Source organism: Medicago sativa, chromosome 6 (genome assembly GCF_051527215.1).
Source record: "Medicago sativa cultivar Bolivia chromosome 6, Bolivia_mono, whole genome shotgun sequence".
Lineage (NCBI taxonomy): Eukaryota > Viridiplantae > Streptophyta > Magnoliopsida > Fabales > Fabaceae > Medicago > Medicago sativa.
In genome coordinates this window covers 6,048,192-6,074,588 of record NC_140754.1, presented here as the reverse complement: position 1 = coordinate 6,074,588, position 26,397 = coordinate 6,048,192, and the positions used below count along the sequence as shown (strand labels likewise).

Genomic DNA, 26,397 nt, shown 5'->3' with positions numbered 1-26,397 from the left:
GCTAAGTGCATCAGAGTCAAGCAAGCTTCAGTCAGAAGGCTTATGGAAAATCTGAATCAGAGTCTCAGAGTTAGAAATCCTACACTGCTCCTGGCAAACCAGCCTTTCTTCTTAGAAATGGACTACTTGACCAGAGAAGCAAGGTTGTGTAAGCTTCTGAAGAAACAGATGGCACAGCGGCAGCAAGAGGCTAGAGAAAGGGAACAGGCTCTTCTCCAAAGGCAACAATTTCTTGAAGACCAGTTGCAGAAGAAAATTGAAGAAATGGAGAAGATGAAGAAACAACAACAAACCAACCCTTAGTTGCACACCTTAGTGTTATCTTTTGTTTGTTGCTTGTTTTTAAATTCTTAGTCCTTGCTTCTGAAACCATCTTGTTTTATTTCTCTATGCTTCTGAATGCTTAATGGTTCTGACTGCTTAGCTACTTCTGATTTATGTATAATGCCTGGATATTCTTGTTCATTTACATTGCTCTGATTGACTTAATTATTTTCCTATTATACTCTCTTCATGTTTGAATTTTTCTCAAATCTTTTTGTCTTTTATGCTTATTTTTTTTAATCTTTTTGATAATGACAAAAGGGGGAGTATATGTGACAAGTATTTAAAGGCTCTGAGCCCCATTAAGTGCATTTGAAATTTTTGAAAAACTTCTATCATTTTTTACCTTATTGGTATAAGCTATGAACGAAAGAAGGAGTATCAAAATTCAAGTAAAATTAATTGAACCATTCTTCTTATCTCTAAATTAATTCTTTCAATGATTCATTTTTTTTAAAGCTCTGATAATTTTATTGTGCGAAAAATGAATTTAATTAACCTGGATAGAACTTAGGGGGAGCTTACAAACCTCACCTTAAAGACTATCAGACTCAGGGGGAGTTTGAGCTTACAAACCTCAGATTCTGAGCTTACAAACCTCAGAACCCCAAAGTCAACTTGTTAATTAGATTAACAACAATTGATCAATTTTTAAATACTTTTGTTTGTCATCATCAAAAAGGGGGAGATTGTTGGAACAAAATGTGTTTAACAATGAACCTTAAAGAGTTTTGATGATAACAAGGTATTAAAAATTGTAAATTGGACTAGCTAATATTTGTTCAAGTGTACAGGACCATAATTAAAAAGTTACATCATCATTGGTTCTGAATGAGCAAATAAAGAGCAAAGGAAACAACATAATTGAAGCTTGGACGCTCCTGAAGGCAACGTGCTCCTGAAGTTAAGTCGCTTCTGAAGTAAGAATAGTGCTCCTGAAGTTAAGTCGCTTCTGAAGTAAGAATAGTGCTCCTGAAGACAAGAGGTCCAGAAGTCATATCATCAGAAGCTGCATCATCAGAAGCTGCAGAAGTCATATCATCAGAAGCTGCATCATCAGAAGCTGCCTCATCAGAAGTTATTTCACCAGAAGCTGAATATCAACTGGATTTGCAAAGATTCAAGAATTGAAGAATTACCACTGCAAAAGCTGTCTATTGGATTCGAAAATGCTACTAAGGATTAGTGGAAATTTGCAACGGTCATTTCAAAGGTGTTTGAAGGCATGTGCTTGCAATTTGGACGAAAGCGTTGACATTTGTACGAATTGTACAACCACGTTCTCCACTACTCTGTTTTGTGTCCACGCTACAAGACAAGAAAACAGCTCCAGAATACGGCTTCGCCTGCATAGATGTTCCTTTGGATAAGGAATGGATTTCAAATTAGTTCTTCATAGGACAACAACCAAATCAGGCAAAAGATCAAAGGTGAAAGATCAAGCTTCAACAACGACTCTTTGGGTGCTGGCAATTTCACAACGTCTCTTTCACACCTCTATATAAAGGAGTGAAGACCTAGAGATTTTGTAATGCTGAACAACAGACTCTCAATACTTTTACAAGTGCCAAATCTCTGCTGAAATTGTTCTGCATTCACTTAGAATTTCTGTGTCTCAAAGTCATATCTTAGAAATTCTTAAGTCCATTGAGTCTGTATCTGATTTGTATTGTGAGCACCTCTGATTGTATATCAAGTGTTCAACCTTAAACAATTTTCTGTGTAATTTTGTTTAGTTAGGAAGTCTCTTGTAGTTGTGCTTGAGCAGGAAGTCTCTTGATTGTGTTCTTGAGCAAAGTAAGTCTCTAGCTTGTGTGCTTGAGCAAAGGAAGTCTCTTGCTTGTGTGCTTGAGCAATTGTAATCAGATATTACTCTTAGTGAAATCTCCTTGGAAGTGCAAGGGGGACTGGACTACTTCCGGATGGTGGAAGGAACCAGTATAATTGCTTTGTGTCGTTCTTCTTCTCTCTCTTTGTTTTATTCCGCTGCATTTAGATTCTGATTATCACTTCAGAAGCTGTCTCACTTAGCTTCTGATCAGTGTGTTCAGTTTTTAGGAGAAACGAAGAATTTTTCAAAACACAATTCAACCCCCCCCCCCTTCTTGTGTTTTTCTCACCTTCAAGGTATGTGGTATATTTGACTGATGTTAATTTATATGGAGTGTATTTGCATTGATTTGCATATACCATAATGATAGTTAATTCTTTGCCAATCAAAATTTCACATGTAAGACACAATGTTTAGTAAATATTGTCTTTCAAAACAATAATGTGTATATGGGTCGTGCTTGCCCAGCGAGCCGCATAGCCCACTACTCTTTGGATCAAACTCGCTTTTAGTGACCCATTATGAAAACAAGTTTACCCTGCTCTAACTCATTTATCTATGACGGCCCATCTGGCCGAAGTGGGTTGGTTTGGGATAACTCATCTTTATCTTTAGTTACATGGATCAAATTGCATCATAATGTTCAATCATAAACAATATTTTGATCCAACCCATTAATATCTAGATCTTTCTTAATAATTTATCTTATAGCTTTTCCATGTCGTCATGTGCCTCTAGTGATATGATTATCATCTATTTGGTCTACTCTTATTACTACAACTACATGGTGTATCTCCACATGCCCAAAACACCTGATCTTAGTTTCCATCATCTTTTCTACAATAGGTGCTACCCGACCCTCTCTCTTATGTAGTCATTTCTAATCTTATCTTATCTAACATTACCACACATCCAAAACTACACCCTTATCTCTTCTACGTATATTTTATTAATGTGATTGATCATTACTATCCAGTGCTCTGCTCCATACAACGTCGCTAGTCTTAGAGTTGCCTAATAAAATTACCCCTTTAACTTTAGTGTTAATTTTGTATCACGTAAAACACAGAGTTCTTATCTATTTAAACCACTCATCTTGAATTCAATGATTTACATTTCTTTTATTTCTCCTTTGTTTTGTACTATGGACCAAATATATTTAAACAATGTAACTCGTAGTATGATATGGTCTTCAATTTTCACCTCTAAGTTAGAAGTGTGTCATCTTTTGCTAAAATTACACTTCATATACTTTGTCATGCTTCTAAAGACTCCAACATCCCATTCATATTCTCCCACAACCCTAAAAACAAGACTACATCGTCTACAAAAAGCATACATTTCAGTGTTTGACCTTGGATGTGTTATGTAAGTACATCCAAAACTAAGGTAAGAAAATTAACGGATTAGGGATGACCCTTAAGCCAATCTTATTGTTTTGGGAAAATCGTTGGTGGTCACATCTTGCATCCTCACCAATAATATCATTGATATCTTGAATATAAGAAGTATTAACCCATTTTTTCTCTAGGGCTTTCCACAAAATATCCCTAGACACTCTATCATTATACACCTTTTACAAATCAATAAAAATTTAGTGCAAGTATTTTTTATCAATCGGATATCACTCCATCATACGTTGTAGTAAATAAATTGTTTTTACGGTTGTCTTCTCAAGAATAAAAGCATATTGATTATATAGCTTTGGTTTATTTTCTTAGACTATGTTCAAGCCCCCATTCGCATAAACTTCAAGTTATATAATGAGCGTAATTGTGTACATCCCTTTGTTCTTATATATCATAATTAATGTCTTTTCTTCACTCATCTGGCATTTGCTTTGACTTCATAATTTTGTTAAAAAGTTTGATAAGTCGCACAACGCCTTCATCTCCAAGACATTTCCACACTTCAAAAGGTATATTGTTAGACCCAACAACCTTGCTGTTATCCACCCTCGTCAACGCTTCTCTTACCTCGTGCACTCTAACGATAGTAGTTATAATTTCTATCATCGTCTCTAATATCTAGCATGTTAGAATAAGATAAGATCTCATATCTTTCGATAAATAAGTTGTGGAAATACTTCTTAAGTCCATCTATCTTTTATATCTTTTTTATGAACCAAAACTTTTACCCTCTTCATCCTCGATATACTTTACTTGATCCACATATCTTGACTTTCTTTCCCATCCTTTAGCAAGCCTATGTATATATTTGTTGCCCTCCTTGGTGTCTAAGGATTGGTATTTAACATTTTTACACCTAAATCAATCTTTAAAACATTATGGTTTGATTCTAATTTCATCCGAAACACTTTTGTTCTCCCAACAAGACTCTTTATCCTTAGCCCACAAACCTCTTGATACTCCTCAACATCCTTTTTGCTATTTTTATAATCTCATGTAATAGTTTGTCCCCCATATAAAATATAAAAATAATTTTATTGATTTGGATTCAATCTTCCACTTTTGTCTTATTTATCATTGATTTTAGTTCTCATTATTCTCCTACGTACATAAGTATGAAGCTAAAGTGCAACTTAAGAAAATTGTGGATAAATTTTTTGTCTCATTTGTGTAACAATAAGTTCAACGTAATAATTAAAATAAATTTTAAAGACTAATAATCTGAAATATATATTTAAGGTTTCAGGTTCGATTTCCTCCTACGTTAATTTTGGTGGGTTAAGTCCATACAAAACTATGCTCTAGTTTTAAACGAGACTCTGCAAGTGGACAGTGGGATTGATCCATTCAGATTAGTCAATTCTTGAACCGGATACCGAGTTATAAAAAAAACAAAAAAATAAATTGATTGAAAAAATTATAAATAAAATATTTCTTATTTTTATCAATAATTTTTCCTAATGTTGATGTTTGGTAATCTAATGTTCGTTCGAAAATTATGTAAAACATGAGTTAACCTAAAAAAAAAAACTCCAACACAAAATAATGCTCCAACCATTCTAAAACTTTAGTGGTTTTGGTATTTTTATTTTATCTTAAAATAATGAATGTTTTAAAATAAAAAAAAGTCAATGTATAATTCTGTAAAAAAAAAAGTCAATGTATAATTTTGACTCATTTTGATTTTTTTAATTATAATCTTGTTATTGTTAAGATAACTTTTATATATTCTTTGCAGTGAAATATTTATATCTTTTAAATTAGAAAATGAAAATTTGTATAACCATTAATAATAAATAATATATAGAACACTATTTATTTTGATACCAATATATGTATTATTTTAAACAATTTTGAAAAAACTATAAAATTCCAAATATATTTCTTGACCTTTTTCTTTGTCTAATTTTTCTTTTGGTAATTTGACTAAATATTTTTTTGACTTACTAGAATATACCAAATCTATATAGATTATATATGGTGTAAGAACAAGAAACTATACTTTTTTGATGAAAAACAAGAAACTATTTTTAGACAATATATTTATTTATTCACAATAATTTCTTAGTAAAACCACCTCCCACCTTCCTCAACAAACGGTTGACACATCACGTACTCACAACACTACTCCAATCACTTCAAAGGTTAAAACTGTTACTTTCTCAAATTAATTTTGCTAAAACTGTTTAAACACCAAACTAATTTATTTTTTTAAGGCAACCATATCTTTCTTTGCACACAAAATCTTAATGGACCGTTTTCATGTTTAGATTAATAATGATAACTCCTACTAAACTAAATTATACTACAGATAACCTTACCTTTGTATTCCTTTTCTCCCCTTTAATACAAACACTAACGTTTTCTTAAAAAAGATAACAAATCACCAAACTTCCTTTCTTACTTGATTATAAGACTCACTTTCCATACTTGTAATCCTTGTATATCAAACCTTCACATGTAATTATTATTATTTGTTTACAAAATACTCTACAAATTTGAAATTAGGAAACATAAATTTGTTTTGACTCTTCTATTATTGTTTTGACCCTCCAATTGTTTTGAGTTTTGACTTTCCTATTATATCATTAAATTTAAGGCAATTATGTAAAAAAAGCATACTTCTTTACTAATATATTACTACATACTAACAAAATTAGGAAATATAAATTTGTTTTGACTCTCCTAGTATTGATTTGACTCTCCAATTGTTTTAAGTTTTGACTCTCCTATTATATCATTAAATTTAAAGTAATTATGTACTATTATATCATTAAATTTAAAGTAATTATGTAGAAGTAGCATACGTTCTAGATAAATATATTACTACATACTAACAAAATACTCTACCAATTTGTAATTAGGAAACATAAATTTGTTTTGACTATCCTATTATTGTTTTGACTCACCAATTGTTTCAAGTTTTGACACTCCTATTATATCATTAAATTTAAGGTAATTATGTAAAAATAGCATCTTTACAAATATATTACTACATACTACGTGCATTTCTTTAATAAGAGACGATAAAGTGTACATGTATATTTATATTTATTTAAATGTATGAAAACTGATATTATATTTCAAAACCATATTAACAACTCAAATGTGTGTTGATATCGTATTTACAATTTTGATATCCAAAAGTGTGTTAGCAAAAAATTTTCAATATATGTACTCTATCTTTCATTGCATCTAAACTTCTTAATAATCTTAAATAAATTCTTAACCCTAACCTAGGCTCACTCTCATCCCACCCTCCCCTTAACCCACTCATAGTGATACTAACCCTAAACCAAACCATAACTGTAAAATTAATTAAAAACTCATTAACAAGAGTGTATTCAAAGTCACCACATTCACATACAAAATACCCAAATTATCCCTTCATTTTCATTGAAACACAAAATATTCAAACATTAACCAAAAACACAACAAAAAACATAAAAATAAAAACTCATATTTTTTCTTCAAGAAATACATAGTCATTACATTCATTTTGACCAAAATAAATTGTCTTACATTCATGTATATTCATATATTATATCCTTGTTGTTGAATTTCAATTGGTTATATAAGTTATATTTTCCCTTCCAAAAATCCATATAAGTTATATTTGATTATTTTCCTCTCTCTCTCTCTCTCTCTCTCTCTCATCTCTCTTTATCTCTCTCCAAAATCCAGCAACCTAGTAAGAAAGAACAAGAACATCAAAACAGAACACACACAACACACAAAGACAAAAACCATTTTTTCCACAAAAAAAAACCACCTTAAAACACAACCACACCAACATCAAAAAAATCAAATTTTTCAGACAACCCACATCTCAAAATCCAATCTTTCTTCAATCTAACATCATAAACAACAAATTGGTGAAGAAATCTTCAAAAGGGTTTTCTTTTTCTGTGATTTACATCAGAAAAAGAAACCCCAACAACAACAATCTCAAACACAATGAAGAAATTGAAGAACTATTACATGCACTTCAAAAACCATCATCATCATCATCAATCACCAGAAAGAAAATGGATTTTCCCACTTGCAATTGGTTCAATTCTCTCTCTTTTTCTTCTCTTCATTGCAACACTAACATCACCACAAGGCACACACATTCTACCATTTTACCGTTCCATTTCAGCTTCTTATTCAGTTTTTGTTGAAAATAAAATCAAGCCTTTACCAGTTTCAACCCTCCCTCCACCACCACGTCTTGCTTATTTAATCTCCGGCTCCGCCGGAGACGGTGGCTCTGTCAAAAGGGTGCTTCTTGCTATGTATCATCCACATAACCGTTATGTTGTTCATCTTGATCTTGAAAGTTCTGCAAAAGAACGTGCGGATCTGTTTGAGTTTGTGATGAATCATGAGTTGTTTAAGAGATTTGAGAATGTTAAGATGATTACTAAGGCGAATCTTATTACTTATAGAGGTCCTACTATGGTTGCTAATACTCTTCATGCTGCTGCTATTTTGTTGAAGGAATGTGGTGATTGGGATTGGTTTATCAATCTTAGTGCTTCTGATTATCCACTTGTTACTCAAGATGGTTTGTGTTTTTTTCCTTTCAACTTTTGTCTTTTTGATTCATTGTTTAAGGTTTAGTTGAATTTGTTGAAATTTAGATAGATTTAATGTTATTGATGTTGGTTGTGGCGATTAGTAGAATGATATCTTAGGTTGAGGATTGAGATTGAGATTTTGTATGTTTTTTTATGGTTGAGGATTGAAATTTAGACAGATTTATGATGTTTGGTTTTGAGAATTGATTGCTATGTTTATGGTTGTGGTGATTAGTAGAATGAAATCTTAGCATGAGGATTGAGGTTTAGAATTTTGTATGTTGATGGTGTTTGGTTTTGAGAATGATTGCTATGTTTATGGTTGTGATGATTAGTAGAATGAAATCTGTATGTTTTTTTATGATGTTTGTGTTTTTTCTCTTTCAACTTTGTGTTTTTGATACATTGTTTAAGGTTTAGTTGAAATTGAGACAGATTTAATGTAATTGATGTTGCAAAAACATGGTTCTGGAGATTTGTAGATCGAAATCTTAGGTTGAGGACTGTTATGTAAGATTCTATATGTTTTTTTTTTATGATGTTTGGTTGTTGTTTTGTTTAAGTTTTTAGTTGAACTTGTTGACATTGAGACAGATTTAATGTTATTGATGTCGCGAAAATGTGGCTGTGGTGATTAGTAAGATGAAATCTTACATCAAGGATTGAAATTTAAGATTTTGTATGTTTTTGATGATGTTTGGTTTAGAGAATTGATTGTTGTTTTTGTTTTGTTGTTTTTGGATGAGTAGATCTGCTTCACACATTTAGCTTCTTGCCGCGCGATCTTAATTTCATCGATCATACCAGTGACATTGGATGGAAAGAGTGAGTTTTCCTTTCATTTATCCATTATTGTTGCTTTGTTTTATTTTGGGGATGGAGATTGATTATTTGATGTGTTTGTGTTGTTTATTAGTCATCAGCGTGCGAGGCCGATAATCGTTGATCCGGGGTTGTACATGAATAAGAAGCAAGATGTGTTTTGGGTTACACAGAGGAGAAGTAGACCAACTGCTTTCAAGCTTTTCACAGGTGAAGATTCTTTTTCTTGTCTGCTTGGTTTATGTCTCCTTTTACTTTTTTACTTTTCCAATTTTCTTATGTTCATGTGGTTATAGATATTCTTCATGTTTGCATAGTGGTTTTGTACGTTCTTGAACATTTTCAGCCTATCTTACGAAGCTTTTCGATTGAACTGAGTTTATGGTACATCACTTGTGAAAAAGTTTTAGAAGCTTCTTTTTCGGTGTTTATAGAGAAGTTAAATGAGAAAATCAAGATAAAAAACTAACTTACTTATACAACTTTTTTGAACATTGTCATATCTTATGGAGCTTTTCAATTGACATGAGTTTACGGTACATCACTTGTGGAAAAGTGATTAGCTTATTTTCGGTGTTCACATAGAAGTTAAATGATAGAGTTTATGAGAAAATTGAGATTAGAAACTAATGTCAACTTATACAAGAAGCTACTATTCCAAAAGTTCATAGATTGTGAGAAAATTAAAGTGTTGGTGCTTAAGAAACCTTTTTGTATTCATTTCATGTTATCGTTAGTTCAATTCTTTGCGAGGCAGTTAAAGCTTATGAAACTTTTTTTTGTATTCATTTCATAGTGTCATGAGTTATGTTCTATGTTTTATGTGTCTGTCGGAAAGAATCACTTGTTGCGACTATGTAATTATCTTTTCTTATTGTGCTAGGTAGTAAGCAGCGTGACTGATTCGTGGTACTTACTTTTCAACTGTATTAATTCTTAATTTCTATTATTAATCAATTTACTCCGTTTAGGATCTGTTGTTCGTCCTAGGACAATATTGATGCATTATCGGTTTTACATAGGGTCAGTTTTAAATTGGATCCTAAGCTAAGTGAGCTGTGATAAATGTAGCTGGTACATTTCTGTTGTACATTGTATCATAGATCCATTTTCAGTGCTTTGAAATTCTTTTATTTGCTATATTTGAACTAATTTGTGTATTCTTAAAATTTCTACGTGTCGTGACTAATCTCTGGAATTTGAAAATGCATAGAAGTTTGGTTTATATGTGCTGAAGACGCAAACAAATTGTAATATATTGATTACCTAAAACTTCTGTCTTGTTAGGTTCGGCTTGGATGGTACTCTCTAGACCTTTCATCGACTACGTCATATGGGGATGGGACAATTTACCGAGAACCGTTCTCATGTACTATTCAAATTTCATATCTTCTCCTGAAGGATACTTCCATACAGTTATTTGCAATGCTCAAGAGTTCAGAAACACAACCGTCAACAGTGATCTACACTTCATTGCATGGGACAATCCTCCGAAGCAACATCCTCACTACCTCACAGTTGCTGATATGAAAGTTATGACCGACAGCAATGCTCCCTTTGCAAGGAAGTTCCATCGAGAAGACCCTGTTTTGGACAGAATCGACTCCGAACTATTATCCCGAAATCCTGGAATGCCTGTTCCTGGCGGTTGGTGCATAGGAAGCAGGGAGAACGGGACCGATCCTTGCTTGGTAGTTGGCAACACTACTGTCCTTAGACCAGAAAATGGTTCAAAAAGGCTCGAAACGTTAATCACCAAATTGATGTCGAACGAAAATTTCCGGCCTAGACAATGTGTATGAGACAAACCAACATGCAAAAAAAATGGTCTTGTTTGAGATTATTTTAACCTGCCACTTGCTGTGTAGTTTATATATGTGCAAGTTTAGTTAGCATGATCATTGAATTAGTGTTTCTTTCTAGTAGAAGAAAGAAAATAGTTAAAGTATACATGTTTGTTTTGTCTTTAATTTTGAGAAGTGCAAAATGAGACACATTTAAGTGCAAAATGAGATTGATTACAAGGTTTGTTGAATCATAGATTGTAATGTATGGTGTATATGAGACTCTTTCAATTGCCTTGACTTCAATCATGCATTTCAGTGACCACTGAATTGATGATACTCTACTTTTGTTATTCTTTTTTACATGTGAAATAAGACATTGATGGAATCTTGGGATGTGGTGGTGTTAGACAAGGACTAAAACTTTGTGAAATGAAATGGATATTCATTTGTTTTTTTCTTACTTGAATATCTTTTAGTTTCTTAACTTATTGAGTTTAATTTATATATACTTTCAGCGACGTTTTATACCTGAGAAATGATATTTGAACATCTATTTTTTAACATAGGAGAATTTTTGTAAAAGCAAAAGAAAATAAATCTTCAAAACACTGTGTCGATATATCATATGGGTATTTGGATAACTAGTATTTCTAGGATGTTGGAAAAGTTGTTACAAAACTAATGACAATATATCTACATGCATCCAATGATATGTGGTTACATCAATAATGAGTTAAAAACACATGAGTTGTCGTATCTCATTAATTGATATGACAACACATCCTTGAATGTATTTGTAAAACTTTTTTACACTGACGATATATATAAATTAAACTTTAACTTATTTTTGAGGTGCCGCTTGTTAACTTCTGTTAATAGGATAGAGAAAACAAATTTGCATTTTTTCAATTAACATGTGTGGAAGTTTGTAGAGTATCTTAAAGTTTGTAGTGACTAAAAATATGAAAAGTGTATCATATGATTAGAGACAAAGAGAATAGATTTTTTAGTTATCTTTTCTTAAAAATATATAAATGCTATCTACGGTTAAAATATTATTAAAAAGATAACCGTCTCATTTTTATCAAGCAGTTTAATGACTATAAATTCATTTATTGGGGTGAATAAGTGAACAATCTAAGATTTGAATCCCGTTTCTGCGTAGTGCAATGTTTCAACCAACTAAGTTATGATCACATAAACCATTGTCCCCCCTTTTTCAATAGATAGACGAAATAACAAAGTCAAAGTAAATTCTCACACACAAGTGGAAGTCTCAAAGTTCAAACTTCTAATTCAAATATCTTTTCATACAATCAAACGATCAACCATGAATGTCAGTTGATTCGTTAGCACCACTATAACTATTCATATCTTCTAGTGGAAATGAATCCAAATTAAAGTAACTCTTTTTTAAATTAAAAGGTGAAACTTGTAACACAAATAAATTAAGAAACGTAAAAGATTTTTGAGCTTTTTTTATAGGGAAACTTTTTATTTTGTCCTTCAATCAATGGATCCTTTGTTATGCTTTGGTGCCAAACAAACACATTGAAATAATTTCTAAATTTCTACTCCTTTGTTATATGCTTTGGTTACATCTATATAGTTGACTTGACTTCGTTTATTTTCCTTTCAATTAGTTTTAAACAATTGTATAGAACACGTCAAATTAATTGTCTATATATGATTGGTCAATTTAGCCACTAATTTCTACGTGTCGATTTTGGTCATGGTTGGAATTTAATTTCTAATTGAGTTATAAACGTGGAAGGATTGGTGAGAAGACTATGATATGCCTAATTGCCTACTTGATTGTGTTTCTATTACTTTGAAATATTCTTCATTATTTAGGCCTCCATTTTGGTATAATTTCGACGTGTTTTAGAGGTAGTCATCATAGCTCACAAATTGTGTCTGGCTTAATTTAGCATTTAGCATACGCTAACGATAAAATTCCTAATTTAAATGCATATTGAACAATTTGCAAGATTTCTTGTTCATAGGTCAATGGAATCATAGAGAGAGCAAGGTGGTGGCTTAAATAGAGCCAATCATGGTCCTTGTATTGGAAGAAAGGGTGTAGCCTAAGATGGCTAAATAGATTAATGCTGCTATTGTTTATGAGAAAATTTATGATATATACCTAACAAACTAATTCACACCACTTCATTTTGGTGCTATTTTTCATCTCTCTCTTCTATAAAAAGAGTGTACTTTTAGGGTATATAAATGATTTGATACTATACTTTGGGGCAGTGCCGTTTCTACGAATCCGGAGGTTCGACTCTATAAGTGAAAAGAGACCCGTAATAAAATAAAAACATTTTTTTTTAAAAAAAACAATGTTCTATTTAAATTTTTTAAAAGATAAATACAAGGTGCCGTATATATGTGATACACTCAAAGGTGAAAATCACTACCTTATACATGAGGAACCTCAAACCACCCGGTCAAAAAAACACCACCTAACACCAAAAGCAAGAGGACCCAATTCTAATAGGCCTAAAACAAGACAACATAAGAGGAAAAGGAAATCAAATCGGGGAAGAAGAAAAGCAAAGTCCAATGGAGTGATGGTGATGAAACGCCTGGTATCAGAGAGAGAAAGAGAATAAGGAATTTTTTTTAGTGGGATAGTACTTAGTAGTACTATTGGGCTATAATTTTTTTTTGAGGCCCATACCTTGAGGAGACCCAGTTCTATTGAGCTATTTGCACACCCTAAAGTTCGGCCCTGCTTTTAGGCGACATAAAATTATTATTTTTCGTGTTCATTCAAACTCATTTTTAAATGTGGACAATGGTTTTACCTTTTTTTCTTCCTATTAGCGCTCTCCACGGTAAATAATCATATTTGAGACACATGCACAAAATATGAATACTTCTATCTAAAATTTAAACATTAATTTATCATATAAGTTTAATCCTTTTCGATAGTTTAATCTTCTATTGTAAATTTAAGTCCTATTTTCAAGTTTTTTTTTTCTTTTACCAATGTCCATTTCAAGTTAGTTTATGTCATTTTTGTTTCAATTTTGGCCGAGGCATGCGTTCTAAAATATCAAATTGTTGACCACTTGTTGAATCAACTACAACAAGAAATGTAAGTGTGCAACGTACACAATCTACTCCATCAATCATGCCATGAATCAAATATAAAAACCTGGTGTAGAAAGTTATAACCATGTCAATTAGTCAAATTTTGTTGACACTTTTGCAAAACTAAATTGAACCAAAGAAGATAAATTAATAATTTCAAAGTAGAAATTAAGATAAAGATCCAATGGAATAATTTTACCTTTACTTAAATTATAAAAATACTAAAGGAAATTAAAAAGAAAAAAAATGATCTTGAGTGTAATACTTAGATAATTAATCGTAGGAAAATGAGAAAACTCAAAGGAGTCAAACTACGAGAAAAGCACAAGTGCACAACCTTATTTGTATATGCACCCAGAGTCGTTCCTACGAATCCGATGGTTCGGCTTTGTAAGTGAAAAGAGGCTCGTAATAAAATAAAAATGTATTTTTTTAAAAGAACAATGTTCTATTTAAATTTTTTAAAAGATAAATATATGGTGTCGTATATATGTTGTACACCAAAAGGTGAAAATCACCACCGTACACATGAGGAACCTCAAACCACCACAAAAAAAAAAAACTCACCTAACATCAAAAGCAAAAGGTCTCAATTCTAATATGCCTAAAACAAGACAACATAAAAGGAAAGTGGAAACTTGGAGAGTAGTCGGGTAGTACTTAGTAGTACTACTAGGCTATAATTTTTTTTAGGCCCATACATTGTGGAGGCCCAGTTCCATTGAGCGGTTTGTACACCCCAAGGTCCGGCCCTGTATGCACACCCATGATTTCTGCAAAATGCAGAAATAAAACTGTGTTACTTAATTTTAAAATTGTGAAGTGCTATTAACACAAAGGCTAATCAAGCTGATACATGTGAAGAAAAACAAAGTTTCTACAATGACATGTGCTCATAATCAAAACGCAAGAAAGAGTGTGCAAGAAATATCATCCAAATGACAATCGAAGCTAATAAAGTAGGAAATGATTGTTAGAGAAAATTCCATAGTTTGATTAATATAAAATCTAACCATTTTTTGTTTTGAAAAAGAAAATCAAACCATATAGGAAATTTTTGCTGTCTGAAATAAACAATAAAAAAAAATTAAGTAGTTTAGGTTTAATCAAGGAGAAAGTCAACTAAACCTCAGGCACTTAAAACTGTTCACTTTGATGAAAAAATTTGGTCGGGAGTTACGACTCAATCGAATTTTACACATAAAAATAGTTGATCAGAAATTACGACCTGATTATAAGTGAACTTGAGATGTTTAAAAAGCAACTATCTACAACAAGAAGTTAAATTCGGCCTAAATTTTTAATGGGCCACTCATGGGTCATATAACTGTTCTGGCGACAGTCAGTAAAGTTAGTGATGAACTTTTTACACCTCCTAATTCTATTAGGGATGTACCCATTTTAGAAAAGAGGAGGGAAAATATTGCTCCAAAATAATTGTTTAACTTGCTAAAAAGAAAACTAAGTAGTATCCCATAAATTAGTTAGGATGTCTCCCTCTAAAGTTAGTCCTCATGTGCTTGATTTAAAGACATCTTTTACATTTCTAATGTTGTTCATCATTTTTTTTCATCATTGTTAAGCCTGTCATAAAACCTAAAAAACCAAAATTTTCCCCTTCATTTCAATTATTAATTACAAAAATTATTTCCTTAAAAAAAATTACAAAAATTACAGTCACAAAAAGGCGCACATAATTCTCATTTTATGTCTATATTTGGTACCACTTTTAGAAAAGTCAAATTAATCTTAGAGATGTTGAATTGGTTTTGACATATTTAGTTGCTCTCCAATAGTATTATTTTTGCTCCCATGAATTGATTCTAACTTGAAGGTAGAAATTAAATTTTTTGATTTTAAATTGATTTTCACGTTGAAAATTATTGTTCAATTCATTTTTACATAGATGTATGCAAATATAAATCATTTTTAGTCCGATTCAATTTTCTAAAATCAATTTAGTCAAAAATCAATCTTTATCACCATAAAACTAATCATGCTCATGCCTACCATGTTTCCACTATTTCAAAAACAACGCAAAATGGAGAAGAAGGGATTATCTCTATTTCAAATACAAAGAAATTAGAGAATAGAAAGAAAAAAAAATTAAAAGAAAAATTACAGCAATACAACCGGTAAATTTTTCTTCTTTGGCAACAATCCAATTTTTCCTTTTTATTTACTTTTTACTCTTATCTATTTTAGTGTTTCAGCTCTCCAACCACCAAACTTACAATTTTGTCATCTTTCTCACACTTTAACCTAAGTTTTTAGTATATATAGGACAGCAAAAAGTGAGAAAGGCAGAGAAAAATCAACCAACACACAATCACTTTCTACCGAAAAACTAAGTAGTTTTGAATTCTTCACCTTACCAGAAGAGTAAAAGCAGAAGACCACTCTTGCCAAATACAATAATAAAACTTTTGTATTTTCCAATTTATTAAATTCTCTGTTTTCATTTAAAAATTGAATTTTAATTTGTATTTAATAATATTTTAAAAATTGAATTATAATGTATGAGTAATAAATATTTTAAAGTTAACATAAATTTTGAACAATTATTTAAAGGTAAGTTTTCGAACGATTGTTGTGGGGCGTTAATATCTTCCGTGTAGAGCCAAACCTAAAGTATTGGTTCAACAACAATTTTTTTTTCATTTTAAAAAGTTTTTCCAATGTTTTCCCTATTTGATAAACTTTGGTGACAACTTCATTATTTTTTATCAACCCTCAAAATTTAGGTTGTGATAGATTTCAACAGAGGGCGCGATGAGTTTGTGATGGAGTTTCATAACATCATCTTTTTTTCATCAACAAATTTTCTTGGAGTCTCGGATTTTCTTCCATGGCAGGGATGGATCTCGACAACTCAATTTTTTTTTCCTTCAATAGACTATTTTTGTACATTTGCTTTGTCTTGATTCTCAGATTTTCTTCAACACAGGTAAAAAAAATTTCCCCCTTTCTTCAAATTAGTTACCCCTCATTCTCTTTGCATTTTTAATACTTTTTTTGCCTTGATAATAATTTTTTATTTAGATAAGAACCGTCCCACGATGGAAACTCTTATGCCAGACGGATGTCAAGTCACTCAACTCTAATGGTGTCGAACATTTGCTCTGTTAATCTTAGCCGTTCTTCGAAGATTAAGTCCCTCTAACTGCTACATACATCATACGGTTCTCACAACGTTGTTCCTCCCTCCTCTCTCTGATTATTAGAAAGCACTTCACTCAATCCCACAAAAGAGAGGCAAAAAACGGTATTGCATCCCATTCATTTTAAAGTTCTATATATTTTCCTTTTGATTTACATTCGAATATGTTGTTTCTGATTTCAAAATTATCAAAATGTCACTTTGACACTTAATGATATCATTGATATAATAACAAAAAAACTCACCTTTACATGCACAGTTGGTGTAGGATATACATTTCAAAACAATTCTACTTTGGGACACAATAAGAATGCATATAGTGATATGGGACAATGAAACAATATAATTTGCATTGTTTGGATTCAAATAATCTAAACAATTAAATGGAGAAAATTTTAGGATCAACTATGTTGTGTAACTGATTGATTTTTAGGGCTATTACTTACTAGGTGAAGCTTGATAAGAATTTCACATCACACATTTACATTTACCTTCAAATCAAAAGGCAAACGTGAAATATATGTAATGTGAGCTGCTTATTGATTTCATCTTGCATATAACGGCATCAATGATCGGCCAATTGTTTAACAAAATTGATACTAAGTTTTCTCTCTCTATTGAATAGCTTGGATAGAATTCAATAGTGTGAAGCTTAAGATAATGTCGTCCCATAACACAATATACATTCTCTTGGTGTCATCGCTAATAAATATAATCGTTTTGAATTGCACAATTTGCACTAGTGACACATGTGATTGTGGTGTTTTTTCTAGTTATAATACCAGTGATAGCATCACATGTCAAAATGATATGTTGAGTGATTTTGAAATCGTGGAACAACAAAATTGGAGAAAGATTGCATTGGAAAATTGTTGAGAGAAAAATTAGAGTATTTATTGAGGACAAAGTTGAAAAAAAATTAATGTGAGAGTTAACTTAAAATCAGGATCTGCAGAAGCAACGTGGCACGATGGAAGGGCAACGTGGCACGATGGAAGTTTCAGTTTTTTGAGGCAAGTCACTGGAAATTTCGTGGCACGATGGGGTCGCATCGTGGCACGATGGTGCGTTGGCAGCAAATAACAGAAACGTATTTTCTGGTGCAGATTTGTTCCAAATTTTAAGCAAAACTTTTACTATAAATATAGGCCTTGTATCAGACTATTTTGGAGAGATAGAGGGGCTGAAACAAGGGTTTAGAAAGGCAACAACAAATCTAGGGTTTGTGTAGAGTTTGTCTCTTTGGAACAAACACTAGGGTTTGAGGGTTGATTCACCTTGTGAAACACTATTAGGATTGAGTCTCTTGGTTACGGGAAGAGGCTGGGATTTGGGTAGAATTAGGCGGGAGACTTATTCTTGTAATCCATCTCTTTTGTAACGTTACTCATCATATAGTGAAACGGAGGGCTGCTCTCTCCCCCAGACTAGGTCAATTTGGACCGAACTGGGTCAACAAATTCTTTTGTGTTCTTTTCTTCTTTTCTCTCGCTGTTGTTTTCTACTTTTGGCTTGTGATTATAACTGTTCCATACACTTTGATTTTTGGTTGCTTAATTATCCCTTGCTCCACACATCAAGTTGTTATTGGTGTGGTTTTCTCATTGGAATCCGCAACAATTAAAGTTGCATTGAAAATATAAAGTGACCTTCATTTTGATACAATTATTTTTTTGTTAAAATGACACTCATTGTGAAATGGAGGAAGTGCATGGTTTTTTTGGTATAAAAAATGTTTAGATAAGTTGACTCCCTTCACAAGGGGCATGACATAGCTCAAAGTTCTTAGACCACTGGCAAATGTACTTATAACTCCCCACCAACGAGGTCCTTACTCCGATAATAGGAGTTGAACAAACTTGCATTGGTAAATAATATGTGGTTTTCCCAAATGCAGTTGACACATATGGTTGAATATTCTGCTCACTAACCATTGTGACTTGAGTTTTAGTTTGAAAATCCGTAATTGGTAAGTTGTATATAAAATGTACCTCTTTTAATCTAAATTTTGTTATGAAAAAATATATTATAATTCTTGGTTTCGGAATTAGTTCGATTCCTAATTCATAATTTCGATAAGACACCTCAACAACAAAAATCAATGAGACATATTTTGTTACTAGAGGATTAGTTTTTCACATTTGTTGTTGCTTAAGTCATTACTTGTTAGTTTAAATTTTAACGCTTCAAGTGACACTACACCTTCTACTTAAAGTTTTACTAACAGTAAAATTGTGAATTTTGTTTGGGAGGGATGTAGTTTGATGCAAAAAAAAATATAAGTATAGTTTGGTATATCTGTATAAGAGAAGATTTTTTTTGGGAGTAAGGTTTGCTTTATATACAAGGTAAGGTAGGTGGTGAGATTAGACAGTAAAATTAAATCATAGAAATTTGATTTTTAGTGTGATTAAATCATAGAAGTTGAATAGTTTATGGCCAAATTAGCATAGCATAACCAGATTAAAAAAGTACCATTGATACTATGTTCAAAAGAGATTATCTAGTTTACTACGGTCAAGGGTGGCAGAACAACATGCAGGAGTCTTTATTTTTTGAATGAAATCAACGTAGATTATGAAAATGTCTTTTGAGATTTTGCAAAACTTTTTTGTATGTTATGATATACAAGTCTTCAAAAATTCAAATTTCATATATTAGATTGTCTAGGTTTGTTAGTTGTAGAATCCTTGACCTCTGGTTAGCATGGTATTGTAATGACTTGCCTTATTTTAATGCAAAACAAAGGAAGGGAACGGTAGTATTTTCTATATCAAGATTAAAAAGTTTGAACAAGAGGGAAATAATTTTGTACTAAATAATTTAATAGTTTCTTTTACCAACAAACAAATAAAACAATTTTTTCATTAACCTTGGAGCAAACATCAGGGACAGGCAATATAGATGATTTGGTAGGGCCAACAAACTTATCAGGCCTTAGGCTTTGAGTTACTGAACTCTTTAGACTCAAAAAGGTAGGTTGATCACATAACATTAAGGAGTGTTGATTTTAGTTTTGGTGTAGCACTCGATTAGAAGGTGTTTGTATTAGTGTTTTTATTAGTTTTCGTTTGGGTGTTCTGTCTATATACGTTGTCTTTATTTCGTAATTTTTGTTGTTTTTTTAGAGAAGTATTTTTTTTTTTTTTTTAGGAATAGGAAGCAATTTTTGTTGTTGGTCCTTGTTCGTCTTGTGCAGGGACTTGATTAATAAATTTTGCCGTTCAAAATAAAAAATTAGCCAAAATGCTAAAAGTGTTAAGTCGAACAACATGATCGGGTTCACACACCGACTCTTATGTGTATGTGAGTTTTCAATAACTATTATCATCTCATTTATTAAAAAAAAATCACATATAAAAAAGCCGAAATTGAGCTAAATAGTGGGCTATAGTTGCTAAATTTGTAGGCCCAATCAAACAGCTCAATTTTGGTCACTACTAAAACGGTTAATACTATTGGTTAACTTAACTTGGTCACAATCAAGGTTTCAGACTTACATAGCCACAAATACAAATAAAATTATTAGGACACACACAACAATGACAAAAATTAAATGATAAAGAAATTGATTACATCATTCAACATCTTCAAATCATTTTATCTTTACAAAGAAACATATGTGTGACTGTGCCTAAACTTTTTAATAATATCCACAATCAAGACCTTCTTTCCCTTCTTTGCAGTTTTTAGCAAATAAGCCAGGTGGATATTTTCCATGAAGATTTATGTAACTAAACATAACATTAGCACAATCAGTTGTCAAGTCACTGATCTCCTCAGCAAATGGACAAGCAAATTGTTTGAATGACTCACAGCAAATCTTTGGAGCGTATTTTGGTCCTTTACATTGACTTGTTAGGATTGTGTAGTTCTTAAAATTCTCAAAATTAACTCTACAAGCTGCACAATTCAAGAAGTTTATAAAAAATAAATCACTTATTGGATCAATAATTGATTGAAAACTACATAAGAAGTTTGGTATTGAAAAAATGAAAAGGAAAGTATAGACTATAGAGTAAATATGTAGTTTATTTTATTTTCTAGTTTCATTTTTATTTTTAACATATTTTTTTTAATGAAATATTAAAAATGTCAATATTTTTGTGTTGATTCACGCGTCAAAAACTCTTTGTTAATTGCACATATCATGAGAAAAAGTACCAAGTTTATGATTATATTGCTAATGAAATTAGATGTTCATATTTTAGTCAAACCAAAAAAAAAGTTAAATAAGTTTTTCATCCCTATAAATATAGTGAATTTTGATTTTAGTCCGTAAAAAATAAAATGTGATGTTTTCATCCTCACAAATTTTTTTGTTTTATATTTGGTCCCTAATGGATATAATTTTGACATTTTTTGAACCATATAAATGTTGAACATAATAAACTAACATAACATGGATACATCTTTACCATAAAAGAGTTATAATCTTCACATTATATGAATATAAATTGGCCATTAAGGACGATTTTTTTTTTTTGTGAGGATGAAAATTTCAATTTTATTTTAAGGACTAAAATCAAAATTCACTATATTTATATATTTATAGGGACGAAAAACTTATTTTTAAAAAAATCAAGTTATCATCAATGGAACTAACATCATTTAAGCTACCTTGTTACATTATGATTTCCACATTTTAATTCAAAGGAAACCCATATTAAAGATGAATGAAAATCATAAATAAATTCATGGTGGCCTTTATAAGATAAAACTAGAAGTAAAATCAAAAGAGACACATACATAACAAAAAATGTTAATTACCTTTCTTAGTTTGTAGGAGGGCACGGCCACTAGATGCTCCAGGCCCAAATATGTCATCTGTGTCAAAACAAATTGAAACAAAAATAAAAACTCAAACCAAAATAAACCAATTTTAATAAATATGAACATCTAAATATTCATGATTGATCATATGAAACGTTATTTCCATGATTCGAAAATGTTGCCACTTGAAGAAATTAATGTACCAGATATGAATGGGGAAGATGAGACCAATGTGGCTAGGAGGAAAAAATAGAGAATGGAAGAGAAGAAGGTATATGAACCCATTTTCTCTTTCACTCTCACAATTTTTTTGTTTTTAATTTTTCTTTATTTCTTTGAAGGGGTATTACCTTTTGTTTTTCTTGTTCTTGGTTTTATAGAGATGAGAGGGAAGAGGGTGACATTGCATGAATTGTGGTGGAAATAAAATTAGATTGTTTGTTAGATTTGCCAATGTTTTAATGGCTCTCCGCAGGTTACCTTAGTAGTTTATTTTGGTAATGTAGCTACCACTAAAATATAGCTATATTATAACTGGCTCACAATTTGATCTAAAAAATAATAGTATTTTCAAAGATACATGACCTTGTATACTCCAATATTATGATTAACCATCAGGTATTTATGCATAATTGAAATATTCACTAAAAATATTATTTATTACTAATGAGTAACGTGTAACGATGTTATTCATAGGGATTACAATTGAAGAAAAACATGTAGATACCAATGCACATTAATTTTATTAAATACTAACCATAAACAATTTTGCCTGAAAAAATCATAAACAATTGAAAGGCTTGTGTCTAGCGTATTTTTTGTGGTGTTAACTCTCCAGTTTTTAATGGAATGAGACCTTAATAATCTGGAATTCGGTAGATATGAAAGTAAAGTTTGACTAAGAATTTTTTCTATCAGAAATTAAACTTGAGTTTTTTTCAAACGATTCATCTTAGGAAGCGTTTATTAAATACTTTTTATGTTTACCATATTTGAAACTATGCATTAGTGGATAGGAAACCATTTTTTTCTATTGTCATTTGCTCTTTCCCACCTCAAAGTCCCTAAAATAACTCCAACGTAACTTAAATCACGTTCAGCATCATCAACATGAGTTAAGTTACGTTGAGCCAACGTGAGTTAAGTCATGTTTGGTACATACCAATGTGAGTTAACTCACGTGGCATTCTGGTATAGAACAGGAAAGGCAGAAACATAAACTATTTTGTTTCAAAATTTCAAATACGATTTTGCTCCCAAATTGTGCGATTTCCTTCAATCTTAAGTCAACCAACGTCAACTTCTACCCCAAAATCAAGTAAGCATTTATTATCCTATTGCATTGGCTTTTTTTGGTATAAAAAGGTTTAGGTAAGTGGACTCCCTTCCCTAGGGCTCACAAGGGGCAGGGCACGCCTCATTGTTCCTAGACCACCGACAAAGGTACTTACAACTCCCCACCAACGAGGTTCTTACTCCGACAAGGAGTTGAACAAACTTGCATTGGAAGTATAAAGTCATCACCTAAACATGAACCACAACCTATCCTAGAATACACCAAACCTGATCATGATTCCACAAATCTTAAAGATGTCCCTAAAATCTTCCATAACATAATTAGGCACACTTTACTCCTTAGATGTGGAACCTTTGATGCTGATACTAATTTATGTATCATCTCATGATCAAAACAAAACTCAACCTCTGCTTCATATAATCCTTCAATACATGATTGATTCTTGTTTAGCTGTCAAACAAAAAGTTGTTGAGTTGTCATATGGGATCCATATGACTCTCATCTTTAAGGTTGCACACGTATCCCTAGAAGGTGAAGAAAGTAAATACACCTTCATGAGATTCACAACCAAAACCTTAGGACAACTTCACATCACCACTTCAAACATGCCATCTCCTCCAACTTCAAGAACATCTGGATCTGTGAAAAGATATGCAGATCAGAAGGTTCAAAAAACTAGGAAGAAAAGAAGAGTTGAGAAGGTTAAAAACCTATCCAGCATACAGAAGTAAGAAGGAGATGGATCTCCTGAAAGCATGGAAGATGATGAATCTCATTCTCCTCCAGTCCTGGAGATGTTTTAACAAGTTGCTGAGCTTGCAAGAAAAGAAGTTCAGATTGTTGCTGGTGAGAATGAAGAACATCTTCAGAAAGAAGATGAAGTTGTTAGAGAAGAAAATGTGCAAGATGAGGTTGTATCTCGAATAGAAGATGATGAGATACCTCAAGAAGCTCATATGGCTGCTTCAATCACAGAAGATGATACTCAGAAGGTTGATGATGTATCTCTTCATAAGAAAGATGAAATTGCTGTAGAAACTCCAGTGAATGATGCTGAAGAAGAACATCAGAAGGTTGACACACCTCAGAATGTTGAAGAAAACCCTTCTGACCAAGATCAGAAAGTTGAAGAAAATACTGAGCAAGCTTCTCACAAAGTTGATAAAGACACTCAGGAAGATGCAGAAATCTTGGCTTCACAAATAATGAGTCAAGGAAATGCGCAAGTACAAAAAGATGAACACATGGAATTTTCATCTGGTTTTGATCTCAACATAGAAGATCTAAACTCATACTTCAACACTGATGTGTTTCAAGATGCTCAGGATACAGTCCAGATTGTTCAAGAAACATCTAAAACTGAAGATCAGAATGTTCAAAGTGACTGCAATTCAGAATGTTCAAGAAACATCTGAAATTGAAGATCAGAATGTTCAGGTGTCTGCAGATCAGAATGTTCAAGAAAATGCTCCTGATGCTGAAGCTACTCAATCCAAAAAAAAAAATTGAAAGCTTCAATGTTCATCCCTCTGTTTTCAAGCAAGCTAGAAATAGTCGACATTGAGAAAATTGGTCAACAAGAGTTCTTACTCAAAGAAGATTCAACAACTTTGGAAGATTAGAGAATATTGGATCAAACAACAAGGAGAAATCCAAGTCCTCCAATATCAAATTTCTACCTAAGATTCTAAAACAATCTCTGCATTCACTCACTACAATGACTGGAAGTGTTTGAGAATGTCATTAATGTTGATCATGTATCATATATCATGTTCTCAACAGATTGTCTTTTAATCTCAACCACATGATTCTGCAATATATGATTGAAGAATAAGAAAACTTCTCATATTTTATATGAATTGGCTTTCACACTCACATTCAAGCATTTTAAGATGTCTCTGAAAAAGTGAAGTGTATCAGAAAGATTATCAAATCTTTAACATAAAGAATTTGACAACAATGAGAATCTTCCAACAATGGATCAAGACATCCCTGAAGAAACCTTCCAAGAAGTTGCAGACATTGCTAAGGAAGCTGTTCAGAAAGTTTATGAAGCTCATAATGTTGAAGAACTTCAAAAGGAAGTTGATGTTGCTGAGAATGAAAGTCAGCAAGTTGAAGCAATACCTCAAAAATTGAGATTGCAACCAATAAGGTTCAGGAAGCTGATGCAACTACTGAAACATGAATTCATAAAAGTTGGTGCAGCTACTAAAAGATGGAACTCAGAAAGTTGATGAAGTTTCTGCATAACAGCTTCAGAAGGTTAATGAAATTGAAGAAGCTTCTGAAAAATACCTCAGAAAGCTAACAAAGCTAGAAGCTTTTATTGGAGAAGGATCCCTTAAATCTTCTACTGCTGAAACAATTTCAAAATCTGAAGTGATGTTACAAACATCATGAGTGACCTCCAGTTTGATGAACAAGAAATTGTTCTAGAATCTGATATGGGAAATGATCCTGTGCCATTAAAAGATCAAGATATGCATGATGTTGCTAAAGCTCTAGCTACAAACATGCTTAGTGAAAACACTACCACAAAGGAATCTAATGAGGATGAGCTAGCTGGAAATCAAGCTGGTTTTGATCTGAATATGGAGGAATTCAGCTCAGACTTCAATGCAAGTGTCTTTGAGGATTCTCAGATGGAAAATGATGGAACAATTCCTTCAACTCAAGTTCAGAATGTTCAAAGAAACATTCATCATGAACAAAGCATTCCATCTATTGATCATATGCCTGCAGATCCTGAAACATCTGGATATGTTAAAAGACACTCATATCAGAAAGATGGAAAGACTAAGAAGAAGAGAAAGCTACTGATGATTAAACTGCTTCAGAAGGTTATGCTTATTGATGCTTGGACTTCTCCATCCAGATGAGAAAGTATTTCAAAGAAAGAGAATCATGCTCTATTCATTGAATCTCAAAGTGAGGGACATCATCCTAAAGGTACACATTTATTTGACCTATAATAAATATGATGATTGAATGCATCGAATTATGTCATGTTTAATATGTGCTTATATCAAATGTTTAACCCTAAAGGCAATAACTTTTTTCACTCTTTGTTTATACTCCTTTCATGATGGTATTATACTCATTTGCAACTGCACAAGTCATAATTGATGATTAAAATCATTGCATGATGTCTTATGTTTTAACAAGATATATTAAGGGTGCATTCAAAATGAATTAGAGTTCTTATAATTTAACAAGGGGTTGCTTCTGTTATGTATAAATTTATGCATAATAATCTCTCATTGTTTGCCCCAAATCCCTTCTTAATTATCATGTTAAATGTGTTACATCATTTTGTGAATACTTATC

At 32.0% G+C, this 26,397-nt stretch overlaps 2 protein-coding genes across 2 annotated transcripts; one reads left to right on the top strand and one right to left on the bottom strand.

The window, feature by feature from the left end:
- The first annotated feature begins 7,167 nt into the window (after nucleotides 1-7,167).
- On the top strand, nucleotides 7,168-10,983 carry LOC146912356 (beta-glucuronosyltransferase GlcAT14B-like). Its single transcript, XM_085720438.1, has 4 exons — nucleotides 7,168-8,113; nucleotides 8,876-8,951; nucleotides 9,043-9,158; nucleotides 10,236-10,983. The coding sequence occupies exons 1-4, from the start codon at nucleotides 7,522-7,524 to the stop codon at nucleotides 10,748-10,750; spliced, it is 1,299 nt and encodes a 432-aa protein (XP_085576564.1). The 5' UTR covers nucleotides 7,168-7,521; the 3' UTR covers nucleotides 10,751-10,983.
- A 9,442-nt stretch (nucleotides 10,984-20,425) lies between these two features.
- Nucleotides 20,426-22,133, bottom strand: LOC146912355 (GPI-anchored protein LLG1-like). Its single transcript, XM_085720437.1, has 3 exons — nucleotides 21,974-22,133; nucleotides 21,768-21,824; nucleotides 20,426-20,900 (listed from the first exon to the last, which is right to left on the bottom strand). Exons 1-3 carry the CDS (start codon nucleotides 22,053-22,055, stop codon nucleotides 20,641-20,643), a joined length of 399 nt encoding a protein of 132 aa, XP_085576563.1. The 5' UTR covers nucleotides 22,056-22,133; the 3' UTR covers nucleotides 20,426-20,640.
- Between the last annotated feature and the right edge of the window lie 4,264 nt (nucleotides 22,134-26,397).

Excerpts from the sequence above, each read along its gene's own strand:
- LOC146912356 (XM_085720438.1), top strand. The coding sequence starts at position 7,522 with ATGAAGAAATTGAAGAACTATTACATGCACTTCAAAAACCATCATCAT. Across the intron at positions 8,952-9,042 it reads AGTGACATTGGATGGAAAGA|TCATCAGCGTGCGAGGCCGA; the intron begins GTGAGTTTTCCT and ends GTTGTTTATTAG. Across the intron at positions 9,159-10,235 it reads TGCTTTCAAGCTTTTCACAG|GTTCGGCTTGGATGGTACTC; the intron begins GTGAAGATTCTT and ends CTGTCTTGTTAG.
- LOC146912355 (XM_085720437.1), bottom strand. The coding sequence starts at position 22,055 with ATGGGTTCATATACCTTCTTCTCTTCCATTCTCTATTTTTTCCTCCTA. Across the intron at positions 21,825-21,973 it reads ATCTTCCCCATTCATATCTG|ATGACATATTTGGGCCTGGA; the intron begins GTACATTAATTT and ends GTTTTGACACAG. Across the intron at positions 20,901-21,767 it reads CCTCCTACAAACTAAGAAAG|CTTGTAGAGTTAATTTTGAG; the intron begins GTAATTAACATT and ends TGAATTGTGCAG.